General features: G+C 40.7%; 1 protein-coding gene across 1 annotated transcript in view; it reads right to left on the bottom strand.

Moving 5' to 3' along the window:
• Window positions 1-521: 521 nt before the first annotated feature.
• The window catches only part of LOC128373403 (regulating synaptic membrane exocytosis protein 1-like), a 95,529-nt gene continuing 76,414 nt past the window's right edge, over window positions 522-19,636 (bottom strand). The window contains 16 exon segments of the mRNA XM_053333707.1: window positions 522-740; window positions 1,079-1,218; window positions 1,338-1,439; window positions 1,640-1,752; window positions 3,094-3,259; window positions 4,396-4,428; window positions 6,130-6,341; window positions 6,422-6,585; window positions 8,555-8,673; window positions 8,892-9,001; window positions 11,381-11,446; window positions 11,836-11,889; window positions 13,341-13,424; window positions 15,823-15,912; window positions 18,602-18,661; window positions 19,274-19,378. Of these exon segments, the coding sequence (XP_053189682.1) occupies window positions 522-740; window positions 1,079-1,218; window positions 1,338-1,439; window positions 1,640-1,752; window positions 3,094-3,259; window positions 4,396-4,428; window positions 6,130-6,341; window positions 6,422-6,585; window positions 8,555-8,673; window positions 8,892-9,001; window positions 11,381-11,446; window positions 11,836-11,889; window positions 13,341-13,424; window positions 15,823-15,912; window positions 18,602-18,661; window positions 19,274-19,378 (1,837 nt within the window).

Here is a 19,636-nt window from a genome sequence, read left to right as displayed (position 1 = left end):
CAGCTGCATGAAGCTGCATCAGTTTGCTACTTTACTAACTCCCACTCATCCCTGTGGCCTAGCAGTGAGCTCTACTCTGATTGGCTGGAGGGCTACTGGGTGGAGGACTCCACTTTGATCGGGTGCTCTGATAGGGGCTGCACGAGAAAGGAAGGACAAAAGAAAGAGAGAGAAGTGAACGATAACGACAGAAACCTCCACTGCTGCAGCTCAGAGGAGAAAACAAAGAAAGCAAAGCTTTGAAAACAAAAAGGTGCAAGGAGGAGGAAGAGGGAAGGTGTGAGACGTGATTGTCAGACTCCAGCTAAGCTTTGATTGGCTAGTTCTGTCTCTCCCTCTCTCTCTTTCTCTCTCTCTCATTCCCTGTCTCTCCGTCTGGTTTTTCATTGGTTGACCGAGGGCTTCTGGTTGTCGTCCTTGGGCGTGATCACGCCCTCTGCTCAGTTGTGGTCCAGTAGCTGTGGTCCATGATTTTGTCATTTAAGGTATATTGGGGGGGTTTGCGGTCACCTTTCCAGTCACTAGGACCGAACGCCGGGCGGCGGTCCTGAGCTGTCCAATGACGTCTGAGACGCCAGCCGCGTGAGCGGAGCTAATGTAGGGTCCACCAATGAGGAAGGCGGAAACAGTTTGTACCAGCCAATCACCGTGCTTGAGAGGTCCAGGTCCTCCAATAGGATCTGTGCTACACCCATGAAACATTTGTGGTCCAATCGTCCATAGTCGCCCCACACTATCACCTACAGGAGAGAACGTAGAGGTAAGTACAACTAGTGACTGTAAACAAACACATTATGACTGTGTGTAAATCATTTCTTAACACATGAGGGCAGCAATAAGTCATGCTAGGATGACCAAGGCTGTCTGCTTTAAAAGAATGTTGGATTAACGTTTTTAGAACAGGAAAATACAAAGTCTCAAAGTTCTGAGAGTCCAAGTAAGTCTGATATCATTCAAGACAAATCAGGGCTCACATAATATGAGTCAAGTCCTGGTCAAGTTTCACATTAACTTTAAATGTTTTACACACACACACACAAACACACACACACACACACACACACACACACAATATTACCTGAAGCACCTTGCCCTGGGGACCCTCTTCAAAGAGCAGATGCTGCTGGTAGAGGGGCTCCAGGGTCTTTCGTGCAATCTTAGTTTTCTTTTTGGCTTTACAAGATCCACTATCCAGCAGGTACACCTTGACATAGGGAGCTGGGGATGGAGGGATGGAGTTAAAAAAGAAGAAAGAGAGAGAAATGATGTTGGGTTGTGTTTGACATTCAGGCATCAGACAATAAGTGCTGTTTCTCAGGTTTGAGTGTGAGTGTTACCTGGGAGGGATTTGGAGCCTGGTTTGGGGGTAAGGCCTCGTGCCCTGATCACCTCCACCTCCAGCTGGCCTTTCTTATCCATCAAACCGATCTGAACATCACCTGTGTGTATGAGAAACACACAAACAGACCCCATTTAGACATGTTTGCTCGTACCCAGGTTCTCACAGCATGTACCCACAGATAAACACATTAGTAACAACAGACTGACACTAATGTGGCAGCTTGTTTGCACATTCCATATGAACATAAAATTCGTAGAAATTTCGTGGAAATTTAAAACGTGTGGTGTCATCACTCACCCATGGCAGGTGTTGCCAGTGTTTGCCGGCCCACCAGCTGACCAGGACCTAAACCGTCCAGGAAGTCACTGAACTGACTGTCGGCACCCAACCGCATCCCTGAGAAGATCAGACTGACACACACACAAATTATTCAGTAATTCCCACATCACCTTGTCCCTATAATGAGATTACTGCAAGATACAACAGATATTATGAGCTGTGCATAAATGACATTTACTCTCAACGTCTTTTCTTGCATAATTGAGTCTTTTTTGGAGTAACTGGGAGAGGGCAACCTTGGCTACTGAATAAGAAATTGAATTGGCTACTACCCATATCTGCCATAATTGGCTGCCTTTTACCAGGTACCTTCTGACATAATAACTAAAAGTCTACAGACACACAAGTCAGCCTTTCTGAAGATGATCGTAGCTACAGTGGAGCTGAAATAAATGCTACATTTTTTTAAATTCTGATGTGTGCGGATAAATGTTTACGCGGTTCACCATCTTAGTTTAGCATGTTAGCATGCTAACATGCGGTAATTAGCAGTAAACACAAAGTACAATTTAGGCTACCAGGAATGTTATTAGTCCGTAGATAGTTAATTAAAAATTGGACCTGATGACGGCACTAGGTAAAAAGGAGTACTCTGCTCATTTAGCATAGCACTCCTTTAGCATTGTCACACTCAATATGGGCCATTTAAAAAAAGGATCAAAATCCATAGCAACAGAACCAGAGGTACTGTCTTACTAATTTCACACATTCCTCTCGCTTATCAGAAGCTGGGGTTACATTACCCACAATGCAACTCAAGTCAATTAATTCCACTGAACAGATTATGCTAGTAGATATTGCATGCTATTGTAGACTTAAGCTGTACAACATAACCACTGTAAGTCATTTAAGGCCACAAAAGACTTCATACAACTTGTTTCATAAATGCAATAGTACTCCAACACTTGGAAACACACTTTGAGTAAAACTGGTATAGTTCCCCTTTAAGGGACACCTTTAAAGGGCATCTTCTTTTTTTTATAGCAATCCATCCAATACTTTTTGAGACATTTCATTCTCAACTAAAGTAATGGGCTGACTGTCCAATATTGCCAACCTTGGAGTCACCCTGCTGGTGTAGCTAAAATACAAAAACATGGTAGCAGTGTGCCCTTGTACCATCAAACTTCAACCCCCAATAAAACAACTTATGAAGCATGAGAGAGATCACATTTAAAGTATCTTCTGAGCCTAATGTAGCCAGGACTGCACCTTGTGTTGTTAATACCATTAAAATGCCATCACAGCTGTCTGCTTGATAGATCCACCATCCCAAGACCCCTTACCTCTTCCTAGTGAGCTTCAACTAGTGTGCAGTAGTACACTGAGCATACGGTCAATACAACAAGTTTTCTGTATAAGTCCTATATAGCTCATATATAGACTGGGCACATGTGTCACTGTGTACTTACTTCCCCTCAGAGCTGTAGCTGTTCATGCTGCCGTCGGTGGATTCTCTGCTGGCCTGCCGGTTCATGGCTGTCGTTCCTCGTGGGTACTCCACCGCCATGCCAGTCTCCACGCTCCTCTGTATGCTGCTGCTGCCCCCCTTACCAACCTTTTTACCTGTCGGAGCTTCTATGCCAAACACAGAACGGGGTGTTAAGCCACGGGTCTTTTTGTACATGTCATTGTAACCAAGGGTGTTGTCAGTTATCAGGCATCTCATGTCATACATACCCAAAATTCTAATTGGACCATCATTTGGACAAGGCAGGATATAGACTATAATATAATATAGGCTAAGAACTTTCAGACACTGTCAAGTCATACTGAATTGTTTTCAAGGTACCAACTCTGACAAGCCTGATAACTAAAGGCTGAGATCTAATCTCTATGCAGGCCATCCCATGCAAATTTATATTCCATATTCCAAGGTGACCTCAACAACATATTCACATATTTCAAATCAGTGTTTTAAATCTATGAAACCCTTAAAACCTGCAATATTAGCTGATGAGGTCACTACAGGAAGATGTGGTTGATGTAAATATGACTCAGTCAGTCCACCTACAGTAGATCTGGAGTGTTTGGCAGGGTAAGTGAGGGATTGAGGGGTTCAGGAGATCATAAAGTGTACATCCAACCTTAAAGGAAGAGTTCAGCTCTTTTTCAAAGCCTGCTGTTTTAAGTCAAACTGAAAAGAACCATAACCAGTGTTTCAGGTGATGACGGATATCAAGCCAGATTTAGTTTGATTTTATTATTGAAATCAAAGTCGTGAAATGTGTTGTTTGTGAATTTGTTCCATTGACTCAGCCAGGCTTCTTCTAGGACTGAACCAGCCTTTAAACATGATGGTGGTAGAAGAGGGTGGAGTAAGGAAGCGTGCCGGAGACAGAGTGCGGGGAGGACTGGAAGTGGTACCTTTGTCTGTCAATCAAAGCTACTCTCTAACTCTCTCGTTGTATTCTCTCTCTGTGGTTCCCTGCCTCAGTTTGAGCTACTCTGTCTGTATCAGTGTGGGTAAAAAGTGTATTATGATGTTTTAGTAATATACTTGTACTTGAAGTCATGTCTCACAATACAATTTAGAGAGACATCAGAAAAGTTGTGTGTAACAGCTGCTAGATAATATTTAACCCTCTACATGTTTTAGTAATATGTAATATGATATGATGAGCATCTACCTGCTGTTAAGTGTGTCTTTCTGTCTTACACTGTGTGTCTCTACCTGCCTTTAAAACTGTCTGTCTCTCTAACTATTGCTTTACCTTTCTGTCTTTCCGCCGCCTTACCCGCCGCCTCTGAAATAACACACACAACAACAATAAACAACAATAAACAACAACAACAAACAGCAACAGTGGATACACTGGTAAAGCTCTCTGTGTGACAGTCTCAGTAGATGTCTGCTTTCTGCCTTGGGTTGTTGTGCTATCATTATCTCAGCTTCTGGTTTACATGTGTGCAGTCTGGAATAAAATCACACTGCGTTTTAAACTGTACTTGTAGTTTAGTCTGATTTCATTTGTGTTGTGTCCTGTAGAAATCAACACAAGTCAGCATATTTGACATTTAACTTAAACATGATGGAGACTTATGCTGTGTCTCAAATCTCAGACTTCTGTACTTACACTTAATATTCAGAGTGAGTAAGTGCATTCACACTGAAAAGTATGGAAAATTGCACTGCACTATGAGTATCTGGATGGTGCGCTCTAAACAGTCTAAAAGTTGAGTGTGGACCTATGGATGCTTTTCGCACTACAGGGTTGCTATCTTGGCTACGTAGCGGACGTGTAGCACAGTGTACTAACAGAAGTGTACTATTAGAAGCATGTGATTTGAGACACAGCATTAGCCTAAGTGAGGTTTGAGGTCACAGAGTTCAGTTTAGGGGCTAATATAAGGGCTCATTACTACAATGTCTGACTAGTTGTGTTATGATATTGAAAGCAATAATTGGATATTTTTGGGAAATGTTCTTTGTGGTATTAAGTCACTCTTAAAGTCATTACTAGTGTTTTTCCATCAGTGGGACTCCTGACCTGTAACCTGGAGCTTCCTATACCTGCACCTATAAGATAGCTGGTTCTGCTTTGTTTTCTACTGTACATCTTGAATGAGATGATGTGTCCAAATTATTTGACATATACTGCATATAAACATCAGTATGGAAAGGTGACATCGAGACAGACGTCTACTTTTGTTCAAAAATGTGTTCTCCATAGTTCTTTGTTATATAAAATGAACATGAATCACTGAGGACGTGGTTACTGCTGTGTTATTGTATTTATTGTAACTGAGATGTGACACATCTGCTTGAGTTATCACAAATGACAGCGCTGAGCGTCTTCCCTCCCTCTGTGAGTACCTGGAGCTTGATTTAGTAGCAACCTAAAGGCTTCCAAAAAATTTCACTCCCGGAACTTATAACCAAAGCGGACAGAGGACAGTGGAAAACACAAGCAGAACCCCAGACAATAGCTACAGGTTCAGCTATGAGTCACTAAGCTCCAGTTATGGAAAAAAACACTATATGTGTAGAATTTGATAAGTTCAGACAGCAATGTGCTTCTTCCTCTTGGGATGGTCTTTGTCTACAAACAAAACCATATGCTATCAGACTGATTTGAAAGACACTATAATCACAGAAAAATTCTACATAAAGTGGCTTTAAGAGAAGTTGATGAATAACCTTTAAAGTAAAACCAGCTGTTTCAGCTTTACTGGAGAGGATAAACATTGCACATCATTCTTTCTCTTTGTGTATGATCTGCTGGCAAAGACTCTGGAAAGTTTACCTCACAATATGAAACTGAATAAATGTCTTTAGAGGCTGCCAATCTTCTTGGCAGTGCTATTATTTATTTACAGTAATTCTATTAATGTCTTAAAAGGATTGTGGAAGGGATTCTGTAATGAAGTGATACACACAGCAACTTTAGAGACCTTCTCACTGAGGATCTAGGTGGAACGTGATGGTTTCTGAGACGTTCTCTGACCTGTCTGGCTGAGTTGCGAGGTACTCCGGCTGCGTCTGGATGGCAGGATGTTGACCACGCGTTGGCTGAGGCTGTTGCGCCGCTTTTTGATTCCGCTTCCCAGGCTTCCGAGGGCCGTGTCTGATTGGCTGCCGTCTGCGTGGTCCATGCCGTAGATCTCGCCGCTCACGCTGGTGGTGATCATGTGGCGGCCCGTTGCGCGCATGGCCCGGCTAAAATCGGTCGCATTTATTTAATAATGGCTTCATGACAACAGGCATGATTAGTGTATAGCGTAGATATATGTTTGTACCTGAAGCGTCCCCTGACTGGTCTCTCTGACTGGATGGACATGTAGCTGGTGCTACTGATGCGAGAGGCACTGCTGGTTCGAGAGATGGCTGACACGTCGCTGACATCACTGTCTGAGGACTTATGGGAGATGTTCTCGCTGCTCCTCCTCTGGTCCTTATAGATCTGCAGGAAAACACACATTGTTGCTATGAGATAATAGATGGTCAATATTTTACATGTGATACAATGTGAAAGGTGTCATTCACTCTGAAACTCCCTTCAGCCCTAATAAGCATTTTAGTATCTTTGCACATGTTTTGATTTCATATTCTTCACCATTTTGGAAATGTGTTGGATCCACTGTACCTTCCTAGCATCAAATGTGACAAAATGAGTTACAAGCTGGTGAACAGGGTGGAGCATCTAGAAAATACAAAGCTACATATCTTCCTCAGGAGTTGGTGGAGACCAAACAGAGCTGACAGAATATTATTATATTATTATTATATTATATTGAATATTGGGCTTACATGGACCAGGGGGGACTCATAAATGTCACATCCATTAGATTATTCATGGTAAATCCAGCTTTTTAAGTGATTTTACATCATGTTCTCATTGGCATTAAGAAATGATTAACACATGTTAATTGATTGACAATTCTTACATATACATCCTTTGTTTATTATGAGTGAATGCAAATTGATTAGTAGCGGATAATAGAGCTGGTTCTGCTCACTCACACAGCTGTTTTTAATTATTGAGGGTAATTAGTCTACAACTTCTTTATCTGTATTTACTACTTAGTTTCAAGATAACACCATCAAATGTTAACAAATGTTTAAGTTGGTACCTTAGTAGTGTAAATCAGTTACGACAAAACATCAGCAATGCCATCCAATCAGATTCCAACAATTATGTAACTTTTATGTGTAACGTAACTTCCATTTTAAAAATTTCTTGGTTCAATACATTAATAAACAGCTCTATCAGGTCAAATCAGTAACAGTTACTTGTTTGTCTTTTTGTTATAACTTACATTATAACCAGGTTAAGTATCAACTCACAAACAGCTGGGGCATCTGGCTTCTGTTATTGCACATTTTGCCTCACTGGTGTGTCTTACTGCGTGGCTTCATACAACTGAGTCATCATTAATGTTATTAATTACACTTGTGCTTTTCCTGCAATGCTGAGACAAGTGTCTGTCGTTAAAAGGGACTGTAAGAGGAGGTCTAAAAACCTGTGTTGGTTTATCAAGGGTGTGCACAATAATGCACGTTGGAAGTAAGATTAAAATCATGTTTAGACGGTATTACATTTTTTGTCTGGTCCAGTCTGTGTCATTTATTTCTATGACTGTTAGTTAATAAGTAGTTTACATGTCAATTACAACATATTTATGGTGAAATAATGAATAAATTAATTAATATACTGTATCAGCTATCAAATAAGACTGAAGTCTGTTAGAGCACAGTATTAGTATTATTATTGGTTTCAAAAGAGAAATCCATTCATCTTATGATCAAAATACTGTTTCAGAAACTTGTAAATGAAAGCTACTGTATTGTAAATCTCTAAACATTCAGTTATTCAAGTCTTGATCACCCTCCATCATTAACCTTTATGTATTTTAATCTATATCACAGCATTAACTGCTACTTGTTGGATGTTTTGGCCCGTCTATGTTGATGATCTATATCAGATTTAAATCATTTCACATTCAGTCGGATGTGAGAGGGGAAGTGTAATGCATCACAAACACAGTACAATAAAGTTCTACTAATGGCATGTACACATGTGTAAAAGACAAGATATCGCCATTAAGCTGTCAGTTTTCTGTAAGTTAGTGGATTGGGAAAACCAGCCAGTATGGATCATACATTTCAGTATTTAAAGGTGTTAGGCGCATTCTTGAGTGACTGCCCGGTTGGAACCAATTCATTCTATTGAGTGGTCTCCATCATTACTGTAACATAATTTATTACTTTCTTAAACAGTAAAATTTGCTGCGATGCACTTCAGCAACATTACGGCTTGTAATATCCAGCTGGAACCCTTATAGTCCTTCTCCACTCTCCTGATGAGTTTGTTATAAAGTGGACTGTCAGACTGAGTGAAGCCAAAAAAAAAAAGGGGGGCTGAGGCCCACCTCCCGTTTGTTCTTCAGGGATCTGTCCAGGTCCTGTTGGCTGGAAGTGGTGGCTGTTGACACCCGGTTGGAATGAACCCTCATCTGGAGCTGACGAACGCGCTCCTCTGCTACCAGGGCTGTACACACACACACACACACACACACACACACACACACACACACACACACAAAACTCAGTTAACTACCATTTCACCAGACCCTGTACTGTAAATTGTCCCTGAATGTGTGGCAATCGGTGAGAATGTGGAAGAGACATAAAGTAGATACTTGTCAATAGCATACAAGTCACTCACACTTGCATGATTCAGCATTGAAAACACACACACATACACACCTTGTTCTGCGGTGTTGCTCTTGGGGGGAAGCTGCGGGAGTTGCCTCACCCTGCGGGCCGAGGAGGACGTCACTGAGGAGGTAAGAGACACACCACCTTGGAGGTGGCCCCTAACGCAAAATAACATGGTAGCGATAGAGAGAGGGAAGGAGAGATGGAGAAAGAGAGAAGAAGAATGAAAATAAAAAAGAATGGGAGTAAAAAGGAGAGAAAATGGAATTGGGGTCAGTATATGTATGAACCAGTGTGCTGGTTGCTGGTTGGACGTTGGACATTTCTTTGATGCAGTCTTATTTTGAAGGAATGCACTTTTCGTACATTTGTGTGAAAACATTAAGTAACAGAATGTGGCTATAAAAGCATCAGCGACCAATCAGTGGCGACAACATATTCACGAAGAGAAGCAGAGTGAAGCTTGGGGGGTTCGGGGGGGGGTTTGACAAGTGAGGGATCCTGTTGCCAAAAAAAGAGCAGCAAAAAAAAAGATTTAGACAGTGAAAATACACATAGAGAAGGTGTTACCAAAGAAAGCCTTCAAGCACAAATCCCACCATGTCTGCAGACAGTCATTCATTCTAATCCACTCTCATACAAGAATCCAAGAACAGCAATCACTTTCCCAGGTTTGTCTTTTCTGCATGTTGTAGTCATTTTATTAAGCCGCTGTACTTAGAATAAGGCAATGTAATAAATGACTAATGTTTAATAGAATCATTATTCTAAAATACACGATCCAAAGCTTATGTAGATCTTAGTAACCCGTGTGTTTTACAAATTACCTCGGTAAAAGCTTTCAGATGTTGCTTAAGGGACACTGGAACGGAGCAAAATATGCAACACAGGAATTTAACATGGACCACAACACTGCACTTACACGTCCACTCATATGACACGATTACAGTAGATAAAAACCACATATGTCCACACCACACGTATACAGTACATACACAAATATAGAGTAGCAGCAGCGTCCAAGGTCACGTAAAGCGCACACACATACACACACACACACACACACACACACAAACTGAGGAAAGTATGTAGGAGTGAAAGAGCAGCCTCATCTTGTTCCTTGTTCCTCTCCAGCACGACATCTACAGTAAATGAGAGGGCATGTGCCTCTGTGTTACTGGGATAGTTAGAGAGGACGCACTCATTAGAAGGGGAATCCCCTTACCGAGAGGCCGCAGTGAGGCCTTCTTTCCTCTGGAGCCTCTTAAGATGGAGGTGGGCTTGATTCTGATACACACCCACACACAAACACAAACAAATGCGACACAGTCACACACACACACGAGTGTCATACAAACCCAAAGCCGCAACACAGCGCACAAGCAGCAGCAATGCGGGAACAGAAAGGGGGAGAAAAGTATGGGGTTGAGGAAAAATGGAGAAAGAAAGAAAAACAAAAAGCAACAGAATACAAATAAATAAAACGTAAATCAAATTAAATGAAACATTAGCTAAATGTCTTGCTGGCAGGCAGCATTTACCTTCATTTGCTAAACATTCTGAATTGAAGAGTGAGCTATGTAGAAGAATGAAGGTTATGAAGGATCAACATCTAAACATCCAACCCTGTCTCCTGAAGATAACATGCCCTGATGTTTCCTCTTACACCATTATGAGGTTGATATATGAGGTTGATTTTAGTGAAATGCCTCAAAAACGACTAGATGGATGCCATGAGATTGTATTTGTATAAAAAAAATAGTTTAGGAGACAGCATTGATACAGGCTTTTTTGTGCCACATGTAGTCCTTGAAAACATATTGCGGGTTGTCTCTCCCTATGTCCCTTTCAGCTCTAAGTTGGTGTGCTGCTGAAAACTGCCATAATCTCACCTCATACTAAAGTTTGCTAGATGAATTTGGAGGAATTTATGAGTATGTGTTAAATTCCTCGAAAGTTACTTAAACCTATTTCTAATTTTCACTAACTACCAGTAAAATACCAATAAATATTGATGAATTACATATCTTGTGTCTATGTGACAGGCCATAAAAGGACATATTTACAATCCCTGCCATAATCTGCCAAAGATTTACTTAGAAATGTATGGTTCCTTCCAAACTTGTGAGTGGGTTCTAGACAAACCACGAACAGCATCAGGCTTTGAAGCCAATTTGACATAGTGGTCAAATTGGTCAAATACAACTTCTGCATCTGTCACATGATGCACACTGGCTCAAAAAACTTTTTTCCCTTGACTTGCATTGCGAAAGACTTGTGTAAATCAGCAGATACATTTGTTTAACGTCACACCCTCCACAAAAATACTAATTTGATCCATTTGGTTCAATATCTTTTTGAATGTCTACAACAGTTGCCTCCAACTTTTCAGCTCTCTTACACATCCATGGTCTGAGAAGCTATAATAGACAGTTTTTTAAGAAATTTAAGATTGGTTGTGTCATTTCAACCTCTGCTTACTATTGACCTCATACACTACTGTTTGCCCTGTGCTGAGTCTACAGTACATGCCTTACCTGCTACTGTCAGAGAGTTTCCTGCCAAGAGTGTGACATTCAGTTGTTTCCAGGGTCCGAGGCTGCCTGGAGAATGGTGGATGAGCAAAGGGAACAACACAGAACAGAAAAAAAAGATGGATGGATGGATGGGTGGATGAGAGGATGGAAGAGAGCATGATGGAGGATAAATCATTTAGATTTAGAAGAGTCTGACTCTGTCTGGGGGCTGTCATTGGCCTTATAAGTTTATGATCTGGAAAACAGGAAATAGGAGGCATGCTGTGATGGATGGTATGGTGGTGATATGAATAAGGAGTGCCACATACTCATGCTTCATCTGTAACTGTTAGTGTGTGTGTGTGTGTGTGTGTGTGTGTGTGTGTGTGTGTGTGTGTGTGTGTGTGTGTGTGTGTGTGTGTGTGTGTGTGTGTGTGTGTGTGCATGTACGCAGGTGTGTGTGTGGGTGTGTGTACCTCTTTGTACTGAGGTGAATTAAATTCTCTTGAGTGGGAAGTAGCATCCATATTCTCCATTCATGGACATGAAGATGACAAGGATGATACACACACACACACACACACACACACACACACACACACACACACACACACACACACAGCCACACTTATGAATTATGAACATCGTGAATTCTAAGTCAATGCTGGGCACTAAGCCTTGAAAAACAGCAACTTCTCAAAGACTGAGAAGAGAAGGCAGGCACACAGAAGCTGCAAATGCAATTCTCAGAACAAAAAGTACACTCTGAAAGACTGCAGGAAACAAACTCAACAAGGCAGGGTTTCACACCATAACCAGAACAAACTACAAGTTCAAAAAGAGCACAAACCCAGGCTAAATACAAAGCGAAGAAAAGATAGAATGCCAACAGGACAAAACTACTACAACAACCAGGGATGAAAACTACCACTACAATTCACCCACAAACTACAGGGCCATACAAGTGACCCTTTACACAATGTGACTGAAACAAAGTAGAATTTCAACAAGTTCTACGTTGTAAATCACGTTCACTCTCACTGTGTACTACTAATTCATCACCACAGTGCCAGGGGCTCAGGGTTAGCAAAGGAGAGTTAAACTACAAAGGAACAGCTAGTGATTTTATCTTGTATTTGATCAAATAACATTAAGTCACACAGTTATAACTTTAACTATTACTGGCTGCAAGAAAATAATCATTTCAATTTCTAAGATAGTTTAAGGAATAGTTCAATATGAAGCTATAGCAAGCTGGCAATTAGCTTAGGTTAGCATAAAACCTGGAAACAGAGAAATAGTTAGCCTTGCAGCACATTAAATTATGCTTATTTAATATGTACAAAACTGTGTAAAAAGGTGTTAAAAAAAAAGTGTGAAATGGCTAAACTGGAGTTAGATGCTACACACTATATCTAAAGCAGGAGCAGTAACTTCCTGGAGATTTAGCTATATCTCCTTGTTTCTAGTCATGCTAAGCTAACCATCACTTGACTGTAGCTTCATATTTAACTGAGGCAAGTTCAAACAAATTGTGTTTGTTTAATTTGATACAAGATAAAGTCACTCCCTCCACATAGTACTTTTATCAGAGAAGAGAGAAAGAGTTGCAGTAGTTTAGGTTACAAATTCACTTCCAGCTGTACACAGAAATATCAAAGCTTGGCAAAGATTGGCATTAGCTGCAAATACAAGGTAGAGCTTGACATCTGCCTGCACCTTATAAGACCCAACTGAACCTAGAGGATTTAAGTAAGCTTTGAGAGAATGAGTTCCTCACATTGATCAAAATAATAAAAGAGAGAAAAAAAATAAAAATGGTAACATATTTGATGATGTATTACATTTTTCTCATAAAAAGCCTGTCAACTTTCACTGAGATTGAACAGGAAAGTTTAAGGTTTGGGCCCTAGTGGGCCCCAGATTTTAAGGCACAAGTCAAGCTCTAGAAGGAAGCAGTTGGGGGTCCACAAAAGGGTACCTGTCATCTTCAGGGGAAGCATGTTGGATTAGAATCCTGGGACTTGCGGGACGTCTCCGGGGTAGGAAATGGGAGAAAGATTTTCTATGTGTACATGGGGGGAAAAATGGTTGATCATCTAATATGTGTAAGAGGGCAATAACGACTGTACACATGCATTCTCATAAGCAATGGCCACATACTAGAGCACCTTATCTGGTCAGATTAAAAAGGTCTTCTTTTTTTCCTGTTTGCAACTGCCCATTAAGCAGAGAATGCTGGCATCTTTTGGGGGAGAAGATATTTATCTTTTTTAAATAGTAGCCTTGAAAGTTGACAGACCATTTTTAACATGGTCAAATTTTACAATGCCAGTGTCCAATACCTTGAAATCTAGGGGTGTAACGGTAAGTGTATTCGTCCTCAACTGTCATAGTACGGACGTTACGGTTTGTTGCATGCAGTCGTATGAAGAATACACTCTCAAACCCAAACAAATACTGTCAAAATAGTTTAATAATCAACTCACTACTATTTATGGAACAATAATTCTAGAGCACGTATTCCACCTTGAAGGTTGTGGCAGCACCACTTAGCTATAGCCTACTCATGGGTAGCAAAGGTAGCTTGGTTACTCTGGTTACCTTTAGTGTTGCTTCAGTTAGAATGACAAATGAGAGATACATAGCACTGACTTTAAAACTATTATTAAAATATGAAATGATACTGCGTCTCTTCATACCTCTACCCTCTCTGTAACGGTTGGCTTTTCAGTCTGTTTTAGTAATGAGCTATTGTTTTAGAGTCTGATTCAGTCTGATTCTGTCTGACAACCCCCCCCCCCCCCCCACTGTATTGAAATTGTACCGTACCATGACCTTCGTGTACCGTTACACCCCAACTGTTATCACATATAGAATACATATAGAATACATCACCCAAATTACCAAATTGGCAAGCCACTGCAAGATCAGAAAGCCAAGCCTTTTTGTGCGCAGAGTGCAAAGCTAATTGTGCAAATCATGGCTGCCAAGCTTCAAGGGGCACCCTAGTTGCCATGGCTGGATTAACCTGATAAGGGGGCCTCCAGCAAACATTTTCCATTAGGCCCCAACTGAACCTCAGGTACCACCATCTTTATAACGTGTATGCATCGAATTGCCTATTCACATTTTTGTCTGGTGCAATCAGTTCTTTGTCAGCACATAAACTAAAATCTGAAATAATTTTAACTTTTAAAACTAGTTTTTATTGCAGAGTCCCTCTGCAAGACAGAACCACAAAATTAGCCTATAATGCATTAGCTTACTTTAGTGGTGCAAATTCCCCAACAAATTTGCAAATAATCAAATTACCGAAACCAACTGAATTGCAATGAGAATGAATCTTTCCCTGGGTATCTGGGCCCGAGAGGCAGTCGCTTGCTTTGCATGGCTGGTAATTGCCTTGTGGCCCATGGGTTTAGGGCACAAGACCATGAAATGCAAGATCCCTGATTCCATTCTGCCTGGGACATTTTGTTGCATGTCATTCCCCATCTCTCTCTTCTTTCATTTCATGTAATCTGTCATCTAATTAAGGCACTGAATGCCCATAAATACTAAAAAATAAATTAAAGCGGCAATAATTGGTTTTTCAGAATGAAATAGCCTCTTTGTGTTTCCATGAACAGTATTTCCTTCTTGAGCAGTGTGGTAGAAATACATCCTGGCAGTCACATATAGATTTGCTGCAGGGGAAATATACCAATAGTAAACCTACATGTGATTGCCAGAATGAATTAAGACCCTCATCTCTTACAGTGTTACACTACTAAAGTATGACTTCACGCTTGAGTCTTCCAACATACAAATGAGTATTCTATCAAGGTAGACTTGAATTAATCTGAACATATCCTTTATGGTTCTTTGATTAGATCGTGAATGGTGGTTGACCAAGAAAACAATGCAAGCACCAGAAATACCTTTGAATCAAGCTGCACAGCTGATTGCATGCCTAATTTTTTAACAAACAAAGGGTCAGTTCTGCTCAAGACTGGATTGTGTGAAGCTGAGTGGGGGTATTTTATCTTCTACAGAAATTAGAGCCTTTGGTAAGGTGTACAACAAGAGGTGCACCATTTCTCATGTTGGGCTGCCAATAGTGCCCCTACTTTGATGGGTCAATGTAGATGTCCAGATACCTCAATTGTATGCAATTTAGTTTTTAAGTAAATTAAATTAAATTTTACAAATGGTACTTGGTAACGATCTGGTCAAAACAGTTTTGAGAAATCGTTGCACCTTCGTACACGATTTGAGGACAGTGCCGAAGCAAAGGAGCGGCTGGGTGAAACAGCAGAAAGACAGACTAGAGTAGTGTACAGCAGGGGTCTGGGTGTGAGGAGGGAGAAGCTTAATCTTCAACTAGTGTAGGACCATTCAGAGGGGGAGAAACTACAAAGACCAAGAAAGGTAGAGGACAAGAGGCTACAGGAAGGGTGATGGGGTACAGAGGCTGGTACCTTTCAGTCTCTGGTGAGGGGATATGATTGTCTGGAGTCAGACAGTTGGCACTAGCGCTCCTAACCCTGTCCAGAGAAGGCTGAAGATCACTAGAGGCATCACAGCACAACATGCCATCCAATGGAGGGAGAGGAGAGGAAGAGGAGACAGAAGGAGAGGACAGAAACAAACACCAAGAGAAAACAATGGACAAACAGAAAACACATTTTAACAGAATGTCTGGTTAGATTCCCAAATCAAGATGCTAGTCTGAGAACTAAACCATGACTGGCTGATTGCTGTAAGGATGGATAAGTTTTTAAGTTGTAATGGAGATGGAGTACTGCATGGTGGAGACATGTGTTTTATTGCCATGGCAAAGGATGGAATGATCTCTGCACTTTTCTCCCAACCTTGCAGTTTTACAAATCATATATTTATCCATGGATAACAATCAGTATGCAGGTGTGTGCATGTCTTACCTAACCGTCACTTCATCTGTCAATGTTAGAACACGGTGTGTGATGGAGCGGCGCGATGCCATGACCGTGTGCGATCCAACGACAGAGCTTATCTTTCGACATGCAGGCAGCGTGGAACTAGTCACAAGATGAAATTTTCAAAAACAGCATGCATTCGCAAATTAAGAAACAAAAGAGAGGAAAAAAAGCTGCGATTGGGAAATTAAATTGCGAAGCTCCTGCTGCAGAGGGAAATACTCACATATAAAGAATTCTTATGGAGATATTAATCTTGTCTACTTCTACTATAAATATGTTAAGTCTTGGAGATGTCCTAACTCTAACATTGGTGATTATAAAGTTTTACAACAAAATAATTACTACAACAAAAAGTGTTTCTCAATTGACTAGAGGGGCGGGGGATCACACTGACAACACAAAATGTCTCAAAAAGGTCTCAGTATGCTTCAAACGAAGTGCTTGTAACAACCAACAGTGTGCAAAAAGCCCTTACCAATATTAAACACTGGTGGCTGTTTCCAACACTTTTGGTACTTTCCCTCAACCTTCCTTTGAGAAGAGACTGTCTGAAAGTGTTTGGAATTATTCATATGTGTTTCATATTTATATCCTTCGTGCGAGGTAATAGACTTTCGAAGGGAGGATTTTCCTAAAGTAAAATTGCCATTAAGTTTAATCCAAAGACAATTTTAGGGGATGCATGGTGCAAGTACTTGTGAGGCTTGGACAGGCATAACACTGTCCTGGTTGAATCATCAGTACAAAAAACTGATGACAGTGTCCTGTATTTTGATTTTGAAAATTCTAAGTTACATGAATGTCTACATAAAAACCTGTCTTTCTATGATCAGTAACATTGAGGATACTGTTAAAAGAATAAAAACTAGGTAAAAGTACCCTGTTTCTTTGAAGCATACTGAACCCATAAACTTACCTGTTTGTGTTTTTGTGGATACCATTGAATAAAAGTGGCATCTTGGGGGGGAGTGTGTTATTGTGCCTAGTCGATCTCCTGAATTTAGCATGCATGCAGCAGACAGAAGAGGGGAAATGGGATGAATGGATGGAAGAAGAGAACAAAAGAAGAGCATGGGAGTGTTTGGACAAAAAGCAAGTTCCTTCAGGACAAAACATGTGGCGACTTATCCAGTGATTTTATTGTATGCATATGTATTGAGCTTTAAGATTAAGCTTAAGATATGTTGTACAAGAGGCTCATTAGCTGATTTAGCAAGGCAAGTTTCTTCAGAAGTCAGTCAGAATTTCCGCGAAACAGTCACTTTCTCACCAGCGTCATACTTGCAAAAATCACTGGCTAAGCTTGCAGGTTTTTGCAGTGTAAGCGAGTATAACTACAGCGCGGCATGATGAGAATACAAGCATCAAAAGCCAGCTTTCATCTCTACTGACAAGCTTAAAAACACCCTCCACTCTCTAATACATCCATGTGTATAGAAAGTACAGAGTGTGTTTACTGTCTTACTGTGTTTCTATCACAGAGAGGTATGGTTGTACCTTATAATCTGTCCCTAATGTGTTCTCAAGAATGCAACTTACCTCTATGGTTGTGTGTATGGGTGTGACTACACTTGATATATGTAACAATGAAAAAAACATATGTATGTAACACATCTTACAAATGTAACTGTATCAGTAAAGAGGAAAAGAGTGCAGAGACCAGATCTCTAGAGAATTAGTGGATTTTGGTTGATTGGTTGGTTTGATTTTTAATGGAGGACCAATAGTAAATTCACATGGATGTTTTCATGACACAGAAATGGAACACACATTTTGTGTTGATTCTACCCCCATTAACCCATAAACCATACTGTTGGCCTGGTTGTAGAACAGCAACCACAGTAAGAAGCACAGTCCTGCATACAAGCATGGTCCTGTAGTGTCCTCTTGTGGATCTGAGGCAGTAGTGCAACTGAACAACCACAGGATTTCCTTCTATCAGTTCTTTGGATTATTTTCCTGAGTATCTGCCCTTTTATATATATGCTTTTTTTCTGTATCATTTACATTATTTAGAAATGCCAGTTAACAAATCTGATTTGTATTTGCATACCTCTTACTTTCCTCACAATTCATTTTACCCAAGAAAATTGATTGGAATCAAGTGAGCATACTACCTTGGATACTACCTTACTGAATGGTGTTTTGACTTCTTTCCTTTTTTGTGTAACATCACAAACATCATGATGCAACTTTCCTGTTTAATGTACAAGTAAGTCACTTTTACACCTATAATCCAGAAATCAAACTCAAATTGAGAGCCAAAATATAAACAATACGTCATGATTGGCCAATTTACCTGGTGTGGAGGCACTCTGCACTTTTGCCTCGCATTGACTGGTGGATCATGATGACCTCACTGTGGTTACCATGGGGGATGGATGACACATGAGGAAATCAACAACAGTAAAAAAAAAACCAGAAGAGCAGAGGGAGAAGAGGGTGAATAGGAAAGAGAGGCTGTCTTTGATTTCTATACACACGACACACACACACACACACACACACACACACACACACACAAAAATGCCACAAATTTTGCAACCAAAGCCTTTTTGTCTAAACGCTGCCCTAAAGTCATTTTATACAGCATGATAATCAACTGATGGCTACTGCACCAAACTCTGTTCAAGTCCAAAGAAAACAATCATCATAAAAGGTAAGTTCAGGGATAGAAAGTGTAGGAAAATCAAAATAAAGAAAAAAAGCCCAAAACTTTTTGATAAAATGAGGTTTTGCCAGTACTGATGACAGGCATTCACACTTCACAGATTCTCTGCACAACAGACACAATTTAGCACAAAAATCGATTGTCTCATACCAACTTTGCATACAAATACACAGTCAATACCACACACAACGAAAGCAAACAATGAGAGAATAATTTCTTTGACAAACATTGAAGCAACTTTGATGACAATTGGTTTAACTGGATGTATTACGAGTGGTTCTCACACACGCTGAAACACACCTGTCGTCCAGGTACTCCTCCTCCTGGTGGCGGCCTCTGGCAGGGTCGTAGTAGCGGGTCGGAGAACGAGAACGACGAGCGTGAGGAAGCTCATCGTCCAGACTCCTGAGAAACACAGACAGACAGACATACAGAAAGAAAGAAAGAAAAAGAAAATTAAGAGAAAAAGAAAGAAAGAGCGGTTGATGTCAGGTAAGTGGTCAGGTGGTATTGCAGCAGACTCTTGGCGGGACTCATTTGGCTCGGCCAGTAATAGCAGAGCTGGCAGGACTGTGTGTTCTGCATCAGACATTTCATTAGTATATGGACTCAGTTTGCTGGCTTCCAACAAACTCTCTTATTCCTCCTCTCTCTCTCCACCAT

This window comes from Scomber japonicus, chromosome 14, assembly GCF_027409825.1.
Source record: "Scomber japonicus isolate fScoJap1 chromosome 14, fScoJap1.pri, whole genome shotgun sequence".
Lineage (NCBI taxonomy): Eukaryota > Metazoa > Chordata > Actinopteri > Scombriformes > Scombridae > Scomber > Scomber japonicus.
Note: the sequence above shows the minus strand (reverse complement) of the source record. Positions and strands in the feature narration are given on the sequence as shown.